Source organism: Gymnogyps californianus, chromosome 1 (genome assembly GCF_018139145.2).
Source record: "Gymnogyps californianus isolate 813 chromosome 1, ASM1813914v2, whole genome shotgun sequence".
Classification (NCBI taxonomy): domain Eukaryota; kingdom Metazoa; phylum Chordata; class Aves; order Accipitriformes; family Cathartidae; genus Gymnogyps; species Gymnogyps californianus.
Window position 1 is genome coordinate 146854131 of NC_059471.1, and position 12165 is coordinate 146866295.

A 12165-nucleotide genomic window follows, 5' to 3' on the forward strand; every position below is an offset into this window, starting at 1 on the left:
AATGTTTATTCCTCCCCAAGTTTCAACTTTTCAAACGAAAAAAATTCCAAGCCTGTCACGGAGAGTGTAGAAGGAAAATTGACAAAGTCTGTATTGTAATTACCTTTTCCAGATTAATTTCATAGGCCTTGCAAAAAATGAGTAAGAGTTTTCAGCCAGATCAGAATGTTTACTCTGCCCAAACTCCATCCTTCTGAGCAGCTTTTGTTGCAGATTCTGGTATCGCAGATTCTCTGTTTTACAGAGAAAGTAAATTGAAGGAAAATGGAAAGTTCATAAAGGTAGACTGACAGGGAAGACAGGAAAACTACCTAATCCTACAATATTAAATGTTTTTATTATTGCAGTCCTTGCTACAGTTTTGCCATATAGAAACTGCATTTTAAAGAAGAGAGAATTTAGTTCTACAGAACAGAACAGTATATTGCAAAATGCCATATATTTGCATCTCATAAGGGATTGATCTGGTGGAATAAATGTTGAAACTGAAAGTCATCTAACTGCTTAGTCTTTTCCATTGTTCCCTACTGTTCCTTATTGTTAGTTCACGTTCAATATTCATGTTTGAATAAAGTGGTTTTTTTACAATCCTGAATTTCTAGTGCTATGTCCCTGTTTCTGTTAGCACTTAAATTTAAGTCCAAAATTTCATCTATTATTCTGTACTACAGACATGAACTACACTCACAACAGGCCATCTTCGTTATAGCAGCCCTGGGTTATATAACATTTTTAATAAAATTACTCTCATTTTCAATAAAGAAATAATCACATATTGAAATAAATACCATGTAAAGACAGCTGCTTGCTCACTGAATGGTCTCCAGCAGCAACACAGGCACTAAAAGGGCTGGACTGGTGTTGGACAGATCTCAGTAGCAGCTGTGGGGTGAAAAGAGAATGACCCATAGGTAATGCAGTGTTCTGTGAAGAACCCACGGAGCACAGAAAATGCTCTCCATGCTCCATCCTTCTCCCTCTTCAAGTGCACGGTGCAGATTCTCTAACAAATGGGCATCTGTGAAAGGCATTGTCAAGGGACATTGTTACAAGGGCAGTAGTCTGCTTTCTGCTTGTGGGAAGGAAACCCTCCGTGATTAGCGCCTTTCTGCACATAAATTAGTACAACACTCCCAGAATCTTTGTGCTAGGTGACCATAAAGATGAACAACTGGATGAAAAATGTGCTCTAGTCAATGAAAATCTGAAGAAATTCTGTATATATCAAAGGAAGTATTTCATTTATTTCAGTTTCATTCAAATATTGGCAACACTACAACCTCGTCTTCTGCAATAAGGCTTTGTAAATTAGTAAGCTTATTAATAAAAACTGAGCATATGACTTTGTCATCAACAATATAGAATGATGTAGAATGATGGTTTTTATACTAGACACCTTTTTGTTATTGGTTTCTCTGGGTAATTAATTATCATATCCAGATGTATAGAGTAAGAAACCTCCCAAATCAGGTGTGAGCACAGATGCAAAATCTTCATTTTGCATCAGAAGAGTAATCTGAAGATGGCATTTTTGCACAATGTTTGTTATCCCCCAAACCATAACAATGCATAGTTCTTTACTACATTTTAAAACAAAGACAATGAAAGCAATCATGGCCAGTCTGAGCAGTGAAGCTATAAAGCCACTGATCAGCATTTACAAAAGGGCATGTTCAACCCATGTGACAATGTAATTGCCACCAGCAGTGATGAACAAAAGCAAAATCTTATGCTTACATTAAAAACATCTAATATTTGTAAGAATAATGTTTAAATGTTCACGTCAATATTTTTAGAAAGTTTAGTGTTTACATTACTGATTTAAATTAAACTTTGCTTCTAATAAAACTCTAATTAAAATGTATGTTTACAGAAAACAGCAAGTGTGGTAGGCATTTCATTTATTGTAATAAACATGTTAGCAAAGCATCACTATCACAGTTTGAAAGTAAAACAAAATCACATACATTCCTTTGGCATTTGTAATAAACACTGGGAGAAAGGAAGTAGCATTGCTGTATTCTGTAATGCTGCAATACCCAGCATACATCCCTGGTCAGTCCTGAAATATCTTCTGCACTAGCTATAAGAAATATATTCCTCCTGTGTACTGATTTTCCTTTGTTCATGTGACTCTGTTAGGGATGTCTCTTGTGCATAGAGAGGTATGCACAAGCAAAGCCAGAAGGCTGAATTTCCTGGGTTTCAGTACCAATGAAAAAATCAAATAGTGTGGTTTTCTTTTTTTTTTTTTATTTAGGCCACCATCTCAAATAGTGTGTTTCAGTAAGCATGAAGGCACTTCTGTATTGGAGACATTAGTGTTCAGATGCTGATCATTCAATAGTTTATTCCAGTTCATAAAAGTGCGAGTAACAGGGAGTTTCCTCCGCAGATTTTTCCCCCATATATCCTCTGACAAAGCCTGAATGTTTTCCAGAATGGCAATATGAAACTTGGTGTCCTCAGCTTTCACAAATTTCACAAAATCTGTAGCAAACTGACTTTGGTCTATCACATTTAGAGTCTCACTCACAGACTTGCTGACAGTTACATGGAGGTTGGCATCTTTGAAGTAGTGTATCTGGAGGAGAAAGATCCCCGTAACCTGAGTGGTAAATGGAGTTAGGGCAAAAGTCCAGTCTGACTTCCAAAGGCTGTTCCAGTGATTTGAAGGCTGGTACTGATGAGCCTCAATGCAGGCCACAAACAGCTGCTTCTTCCCCAGGCTTTTTCTGAACACGCAGCAGTTCCCTACAGGAAAGTGGCAGCTCACGTAGGCCTTCAAGCCCTTGTGGAGGGCCTCTCGCCACAGTTCCCCCTCATCTAGCATCACACCGTGCAGCTGGGCTTTGCTGGTTACCCCACGCAGGTGGTCAAACTCAAAAGACAATTTGTCCTGGGGGTCAAAGAAGCGGTTTCCCCCTAAGTTGTTGTAGTGGGTCAGTAGCACGGTGCGCCCGTTTATTTGGACGGGGGTGAAATTGTTCTTGTTGTGACAGGCCCCCACGCGGGCAGCCTCCTGCCTCACCAGCTTGTTGTCTTGGACCAGAGCAGAGAGATCTCGGACAACCTGGCCGAACTCCCCAGGAGGAGACTGGCGCAGCAGGCCGCAAATGAGAGACACCTTCTCTGGCTTGTGCGGCGCCTGCCTCGTGCACATGCTGGGGGTGAGGGCTACCCAAAGGGCAGGAGACTGCAGGCGAGGGGAGGGCACATGGGCCGCATCATGCTGGAGGGAAAAGGCACAAGGCGGCGGCAGGGGTCAGGGGGAGCAGTGGCGGGCCTGCGCTGGGGCCCGCAGTTTGTGACCTCACAGTGGCACCGGGGCAGCGTTGGCGGGGGGCCAAGGTTGGGGGCTGTGTCGAGAGGGCGTGGGGGTGCGAGGGTAGGGAAAGGGCCCTGCCGGGAACTGGAGCAAGCCGAGGTGACGTCCTGCCGAACGCTGCCAACGCCACCGCAGTGAAGAGACTGGAGCAGGCGATGCAGAGCCGCCATGGAGGAGAACAGATATCCTCCTCCTGCTCTCCCTCCTCCTTTTGCTGCTCTACCTCCTCCTCCTCCTCCTCCTCTCCTTTCCCTGCCTGGCAACAACTGCCATTGTGTGACCTCCCCCTGCATGCCTCTTTCCACCCAGGCCTGGGCCCGGCCTGCACACGCATGGGACCCCCCAGCTGGGTGGCAGGGGAGGGCCTGGGGCGGACAGTCCAGTCTGGTCTGGCCTGGTCCAGCCAGGGCCGGTTGAGGCTGGTTGGGTGGGCGCAATGCTGGGCGTGCTCACCTCGTTGATGCTTGTTGTTGGCACTCCTCTTCCCACTGTTCCCCACAGCTGCTGAATCCCCTGGGCCTCCCCACATTTTCCTCCTCTCACTGCACCCCTTTCTTCACCCTGACCACCCCCTCTTTTCCTTCACACCCTCCCCTTCTCTTTCTCTGGCCCTTTTTGTCACCTTTGCCCTCAGAGTCTCTGGGCACGGAGCAAAAATGTCTTCCTGCGTGCCTCAGAGCCTGCTGCATTCTCAGAAATCAGAAGACAAGGATGTTCTAGAGTATGAGAAAAGCAAAGTACAAGCTTTTTAGATTTAATTAAACTTCTCCCCTTCCTCCCCCTATTAAAAGACAATTACATGGGCCAGAAGTTTCCTTAACCTGATCTCTTATACATGGTTTTTATCCATCATTCAGAATGAGTTCAGGACTGGGAAGATTGATTTAGACAGCACAATGAAGCTGCTTGAAAAACTGCAAATACCTTTTGATTTTGCACATGTAAAACATGTTTTCAAGGTGAGGAATATGTAGATTAAGCAATTAAATACGTTTAGAAGTCCAGTTACATAAATGTCTTATATTTGCTGACTTTTTAAAATTAATGTTTTGAGAAGTGAATTTCATGCTAGTAGGGTGTGCAAAATCAGCAAATAATTTGCCTCATCCTGGTCTTTTATTTCTGTGTAAAATAGATAACTGAGTGGTTGCATTAGAATCGCAGAACAGAATCATAGAATCATTTAGGTTGGAAAAGATCATCGGGTCCCAACCATTAACCTAGCACTGCCAAGTCCACCAATAAGCCATGTCCCTAAGCGCCACATCTACACGTCTTTTAAATACTTCCAGGGATGGTGACTCAACCTCTTCCCTGGGCAGCCTGTTCCAATGCTTAATAACCCTTTTGGTGAAGACATTTTTCCTAATATCCAATCTAAACCTCTCCTGGCGCAACTTGAGGCCATTTCCTCTTGTCCTATGGCTTGTTACTTGGGAGAAGAGACTGACACCCAAGTAACACCATCTCTTCACCCCACCAAAATAGTGTAGGGTGATGGAAAATATGTAGGTCTTGATTCCCAACTTTTTTGTAACATGGCCTCACTTGAGAAAATTAAAACATTCTGGTTGCATCCCATCCAGCTGCTTCTGTGATCAAGCTAACGAGCCCAGACATGCCTGTCTGATGCTGGGCAGAGCCATTAGAGTGACTTCCTAAAAATCCTTTTGCCAGGAGGACAATACAGAGTTGTCTGATCTGCTCAGGCTTCAGGTCAACATAGATCCAGCACACTTGTTCATTCAATTATTTTCCACTCCCTCTGAAGTATTTAAGAGGTGTGCCCGAATGGATGGGAACTGCACTCTAACCCCTGGCAAAGGATGTGGCCTTGAGGTATGGCAACGTTTAAGAGGTTTCTACGAAGGTTACATGATACAGCTAGAAATTGGAGTTACCAGTAAGTTAATTTAGTGTAGGTAATCAAACTACCATCAAGTGGATGCAGTCCCAGTGAGCAAATACTGTAAAATTGAGTGCCTTTGGACATATTGGGTTTTCATGTTCTTCAGGTCCCCTCTAAGAATTAAAAGATGGATGATTTTTCCTTTTAGCGCATTTTTTTACCAAAAATGGCTGTTTGATAAAGCTGTTTTCCTAAGGGAATGAAGCAAAGTGGCTAGATATATATGTGATTTCTTTGAGAATTTTGTAACCAGCTGGCTGATTCTGTCCAGATTTGACAGAGGAGAATTAACTATGGCAATTCAGAAACTTTTAGGTCACATCATGCTGACAGACAGGCAGGCAGGCAGGCAGAGGGAAGGCATTAAGATTTCCTCACTCTATCTTGTTCCTCTCTCATTGTTCTCTGCCTTGTTGAGCCAAGGTAAACCAGCAGCATGAACTCAACCCTTGCGAAAGAGGCTGACTGTGGTTTTTGAACTTGCACTGCATTGAGAGAATTGCCAACCTTGAAAATCTCATGAGAACTTGAAACTATTACTCATTGTTTCCTGTATTTTCCACTTACTTTGCTTTCTGACAGAAATTTGAGAGAGATGATCAATTGTGGGTAGAGAAGAGAGTAATTATTTGAGGAAGTGACCTGCATAGAACAAGTCTGATCTAGTTATATTTAACTATATAATATACTCAACAGTCTGATCTAGTTATTTGTAGCAGTACTGTTAGGTATTCTTTGCTATTTGAGAGACATTTGAGTGTATTCAGTAGTTTTGGGGCTCAAATTGTTCATCAATATAATAATATGTAAAAATGCAAAGCAGTCTGGAAGGAAATCTTACTGGCATCACTGTCAGTAACTATACATCAACAGTTAATTGAATGGTTATACATGACAATCAATTTTATAGAAAACATAGTTTTTAAAGAATAATCTGCTTTTTTCTTGTCTATTCTGTTTGAATTTATTTTACTGTAATGCTCCTTTAAGCAATATCAGAATTATGACCATTAAGATTTTTAAGGAATAATACATTTTCATGTAATTCCTCTCAGGACTAAGTCTTTGTCAAGATACTTCATTTTCTGTATAGCAAAGATTTGATGTGCGTTAATAAAAGTAAGAGCAATAAAAATCTACCAACAAAAATTTTATAACAATCTTTTTTTTATATTGACATAATTTTCATAACTTTAATTTGAAAAGCTCTCCTGTGTAGTATTATTGCCTGTATTTCATCAAGAGTCAACTGAGATAGAAAATTCATTTTTTTGCCCAGCTTCACATTGTGCCAAATAAGTATTATTAGCATTTGTATTGAATTATTTTCTTGCTGGTGATTTCTGTTAAAAATGATCATTACAATTCTCTTTCACAAACTCAAAGCAAATACTTAAGTACAGATTTGTAAAATTTTTGGCTAGAACTCCTCATGAAAATTGCTTTTGTACATGTTTTGGTTGTCATCTAATGTATTGTTACTTTTATTCGTGTACTTATTCAGACAACTCTTAGTAGGAACTGTACTGCATAGGAAGAAGCTGGTAATGTATCATTAAGCTTTTAGTTTTTATGGTATCTCTTCAAAATTAATCTAATTTAGTAGTAATCAAAAGTCTTTATCAAAGAGCAGCCAGAGCTCAAGTAAGCCATGTCATGTTTATGGACACTTTTAGGGAAGCTATACTAACCATAGTAGGTCCCATGTTATTACATGCTGAAATTTAGCCTCTTTGGTAGTCTCAGTTTAAGGAGCCAACAATTACGAACTTTGATCAGCTTAAGGCGATAATCAATGAGGAAATGAATTGCCATTTATTTATAATTTTTGTAAGCAATTTTGTCAGTAAATTTCCAAAGTTTCTCTTAATTTGGCAACTTCTAAGAATAATACTAGTTAAAATGTTAGAAACATCTATTTTTCATATGCACAATCACATATTTTGCATAGAAAATTTTAAAGGATAAATAAAATTGTTAAGCCTGAGAAAAATATAAATGGCAGAAATGGTAAAAAAGTATTATTCTACTCAAATTCTTTTGCCCTTTTGATTTTTCTAGTGGCTTTTATACTGAAACACTGAAATTAATTAATGTGCTAACATTTTGTAAGCTTTATGAAAACAAGCTTACAGTTTAAGAATTCTGAAAGTGTGAATAATTAATCTGAGTTAAACATTCTGGCTTGTTAAGAATAGAACACAATGTCACAGGTTATTATAAAGTATCTTGTCTCCAAACTTTAATAGTGTTTCTTATTTGATGTATGAAAGACTTGGATCTCATGATAATTTGATCATCCTTACTTCATTTTTTAGATTACTGTTTGCTGTATGTTGTATGTAAATTTAACTGACAGTATTTACAATACGGTTTAAATTGCTGTTGGAGAGGTATTATATTCAATATATTTTCCACTCGATAATTTTTCTGCTTCAGATTTATTTTACTGCATAACATTTTAGAGATTTTATATAATGTGTTTTAATATTGCACATGCATTATATAGAAATTTATTGTAATTACTTAGATGCTAATTATGTCATATAGTACATTTTGTTTTGTATAAAATATTTTTAACACAGAAAGTTAAATCTAAAGGTTGCATGTAGAAGTAGAAGAATATAATTTGATAATGCATTGCAGTCACTGTTGCCTGAGGTTTTCTCCATTGCTCTTGCTCTTATGATCAGTTATAATAGAGTGTTTTGTGTGTATCTTTGTATCATTGCATATCTTTGTATTGACTGTTTTGATTTTTTTTTTTTTTCCAGAAAACAGTTGACAAACGGAAGGCACATACAATTAACATAGAAGACTTCAGGGCAATTTATCGAACTATTGTACACAGACCTGAATTTCATGAACTTTTCCGTGCTTACTCTCCAAACTGCAAAATTCTAGCTGACACCCAGCTCATTGAATTTCTCAGAAAAGAACAATATGAAACTGAAGCTTGTGAAACAACTGCCTTAGAAATTATTTTGAAGTATGAACCCATTGAAGAAGGTATGCATAGTTTAAGTATTTGTATCTATGTAGTTAAGTATCTAGCTTTTATTTATTGTGCTTGTCAGTGACTATTTATAATTTTGAATTCTCATCTGACTATGCAAATTGAACATTTTAAAGAAAACTAATGTAAGCAATTATATTACAATTATGTATGTTTATAATATCTTTTGTAAGCACTTGTACAAAATATTGATTTTTTGAAATTCAGATCTTTAAACATTGTGAATGTAATAATACAAGAAACCATTAATAAAGCACGATAAATTTGCACAGCATATTGTTCAGTGGTAGCATATTACGTTACTTACCAGATCCATCATTCTTACTCCTTGTTGCAATAGGCTGGTCCAAAACCTACATGTAGATTGCTTCAAACAAAATACAATTTTCATACAGTAGATGAGCTAATATAAAGTGCACTAAATCTTTTTAATGCCCACTGAAACATGTGAATGGCCATTATTAGGAAGCCAGATGGAATTTTTTTGTTTAGCTAAGTGTTCAAAAATCATTTTGCTTAATTAATTAGAGGAATATAAATATTGGATTATAAAGATTAAAAAATAGATATTATGTTTTGTTCGCAACTGATCTGTTCAGCACAGGATATTTCTATTAGAGGAAATCAACCATAATTAAATCAGTAATAATGGATGAATTTTATTTTTTTTAAAATTTTCAGTATTAAAAACTGAAGACTGAGGACAGCATTTTTGAAGACTAGAAAATGTCAGAATTTAAAGTTATGTAATTTAGTTTGGTTTAACTACTTGGTACTGTGATTCACAATCACAATAAAATGAAAATAAGTTTAATTAAACCCATTGCATTTCAAAGCATATTTTACAACCAAGATCATTCTAATCCTACTTGGGGGTCACGTTAATTGTTATAGCATTGTTGATATAGTAGAGCTTTTTGCTTAAAGTTTGTCTTACAAATGGAAAGAATACATGCTACTGGAGTTTGATATAGTACTTCCATTTTGTACTATTTAAACCTACATTTGTTTTAATAGAATGCTCTCCATGAATCATACTTTTTGCACTTGGTATGCCTATATTTGAGTGTCATATGGCAGAAAGTTTAAATATAGAAGTAACCTAATAACAGAGATTTCACAGAGGAAAACAACTTCTGAGGATGTATCTACTGAGAAGGTTATGTCTCTTTTTCTTTACTGAGAAAGACTGAAACCTTAGACATTTACACTCTGGTTTGCCCTCAGCTGGATATGATTGGTAACGATATCAGGGATGCATTGAAGCAGTCTTGCAAATGTGGTGGATCCTCAACATCTTCAGTGAGCATGGAGTCCGGTTATTAATCTGTCCCATCATGTGTCTAACAGTATCCATGTTATTAGGGTTAAAGCTATAATTAATTATTTATGCTCTCCCAAGCTGAAATGCCATTTCCATTTTGTTCTCTGATCAGCTTCTAAGAGTCGGTCTCTAAACACAGACTTCTACTATCACAGAATCATGGAACTGTTCAGATGGAAAGGGACTTCAGGAGGGCAGCTACTCCAGCCTTCTGCTCAAAGCAAGGTTAACACTGAATTCGGAATAGGCTTCTCAGGGCTTTTTTTCCGTCAAAACTTGAAAACCCCTAAGGACAGAGATCCACAGCCTCCTTCATGTGCCCAGAAATGGCTTCCAAGAGTTCTTGCACCGTGATTTTCCCAGGGATGAAAGTGAGGTTGGTCAACCTGTAGTTCCCTGAATTGAATCATAGAATCGTAGAATAGTTTGGGTTGGAAGGGACCTTTAAAGGTCATCTAGTCCAACTCCCCTGCAATAAGCAAGGACATCTTCAACTACGTCAGGTTGCTCAGAGCCCCATCCAACCTGACCTTGAATGTTTCTAGGGATGGGACATCTGCAACCTCTCTGGGCAACCTGTTCCAGTGTTTCACCACCCTCATCGTAAAAAATTTTGTCATTATATCTAGTCTAAGTCTACCCTCTTTTAGTTTAAAATGATTACCCCTCATCCTATTGCTACAGGCCCTATTAAGTCTGTTGCCATCTTTCCTATAAGCCCCCTTTAAGTATTGAAAGGCTGCAATAAGGTGTCCCTGCAGCCTTCTCTTCTGCAGACTGAACAACCCCAACTCTCTCAGCCTGTCTTCATAGGAGAGATGTTCCATCCCTCTGATCATTTTTGTGGCCCTCCTCTGGACCCACTCCAACAGGTTGATGTCTTTCTTATACTGAGGACTCCAGAGCTGGATGCAGTACTCCAGGTGGGGTCTCACCAGAGCAGAGTAGAGGGGCAGAATCACCTCCCTCGACCTGCTCACCACGCTTCTTTTGATGCAGCCCAGGATACGGTTGGCTTTCTGGGCTGTGAGCGCAGAAGGTCCTTGCCCTTTTCAAAAATGAGTGCAACATTTGTTCTTCTCCAGTCATGGGGGCCTTCCCTGATCTCTATGGCCTTTCAAAGATGATAGAGAATGGCTTTGCAGTGATATCAACCAACAGTGTTAACACCCTCAGATGCATAACATTTGGTCCCATGGACTTTTATGTGTTGAGTTCTCTCTAGTAATCTCTACTTTATCTTAATCTCTACCTGCTGGTAGTTTCTTTTCTCCTTGAACCCTGTCTGTAGGCACAAAGCCTACACTTTGTTGATGAAGACTAAGAAAAAGACAGCACTGAGTACTTTAGCATTATCTGTGTTTGCCGTCACTAAGCCACCTGCCCTATTCAACAGCAGGTCCTCTTACTCCTTTTTAAAAACATAGCCAATGCAGCAGTAAAAGTGCTCCGTTTTGCCAGTGATGTCCCTTGCCAGTTTCAATTCTGGTTGAGCTTTGGCTTTCGGAACACCATTTCGTCATGCCTGAGCAGTGTTTCTATATTCCTCCCTTGTAGCCTGCCCACACTTTGACTAGCAGTTTTATAGTTTCCTTTTTATGCTATTTCACTTTTACTCTGTCTCAGTGAATCCATGACATCATTGTTCTTGTTGCAGTAGAAGGAAGCTATATCTAAGCAGCTAGCACTGGTAATTCAGCCTAGAATCTGGAGCTCAAGCTGGGTTCTTCCAGATTTCAGTAATACTTTGCAGACAAAATATTTTTCTAACCAATGAGTTCTTCCTATTGAATCGGGCATACCTACAGAGCTCATAATTTCTTCTTTGTTTAGCTACCATGGAAGGGTTTGTGTGTGGTTGCCATTGATATTTTAAGGAAAAGCTCCAGTTATATTTTGATGAATGTTTGAAGTCATCAAAATAATATTCTGAAGCCATTATAAAAAACCCTCATACATTTATTAATTTAAAAGCCTTGTCTTACTTTTTATATATTATTTTTTTCTTTCTGTGTTTTAATTTCTTTATTTTCATGGTGCTCTCCTTTCTCTGCTCTCTTCTTTTCTCTGTCATTTATTTATCTTTTTCCCTCGTCCTTCTATATATTCTGTTCTTCAACTCACTGTTGGTCATTACAAACCATTTTTTGCTTTATTTTTCTTAGGGTTCTTATCTGCCATTTTGCTTGTCTGCTCATTATACTGTCTTCTCTCACTTGAGTCATTTAGTGATAATGCACACCCCCTCCCCCACAAACCCGAAGACTTATATGTCCCCTTGACTTACTTGCAGAAGAAGCACTATGTAAGATCTTCATAGGTGCCTGATCACTCTTTCTGAATCATGAGAACTCTGAGATGAGTGGAGGTTAGTTAAATATGTAATATGTGTATTCTTCAGCTATTGAAGGCTGCTTCAAGTTGTGGTGTAATATTTCTGCTGAGTTTCACTGAACATAACTTGAGGCAAAATTTGCAACTAAGCTAAGAAAAGAAAATCAGAGCTAACTGCATTTTATTGCAAGCTGTTACTTTGTTCAGTGGAACATGAATCTCAGATGTTTAACTTTGTTATTTTCCTTTGGTTC

General features: G+C 38.7%; 2 protein-coding genes across 2 annotated transcripts in view; one reads left to right on the forward strand and one right to left on the reverse strand.

Annotated features, from left to right (window-relative positions):
• Nucleotides 1-2269: 2269 nt before the first annotated feature.
• Nucleotides 2270-3163, reverse strand: CAPZA3 (capping actin protein of muscle Z-line subunit alpha 3). The gene has a single exon (XM_050898616.1). It carries the CDS (start codon nt 3161-3163, stop codon nt 2270-2272), a length of 894 nt encoding a protein of 297 aa, XP_050754573.1.
• Nucleotides 3164-3496: 333 nt separating this feature from the next.
• PLCZ1 (phospholipase C zeta 1) overlaps nt 3497-12165 on the forward strand; it is a 58992-nt gene continuing 50323 nt past the window's right edge. The window contains exons 1-3 of the mRNA XM_050913330.1: nt 3497-3510; nt 4164-4287; nt 8012-8246. Coding sequence (XP_050769287.1) covers nt 3497-3510; nt 4164-4287; nt 8012-8246 — 373 coding nt within the window. The remainder of the gene's footprint in view (nt 3511-4163; nt 4288-8011; nt 8247-12165) is intronic.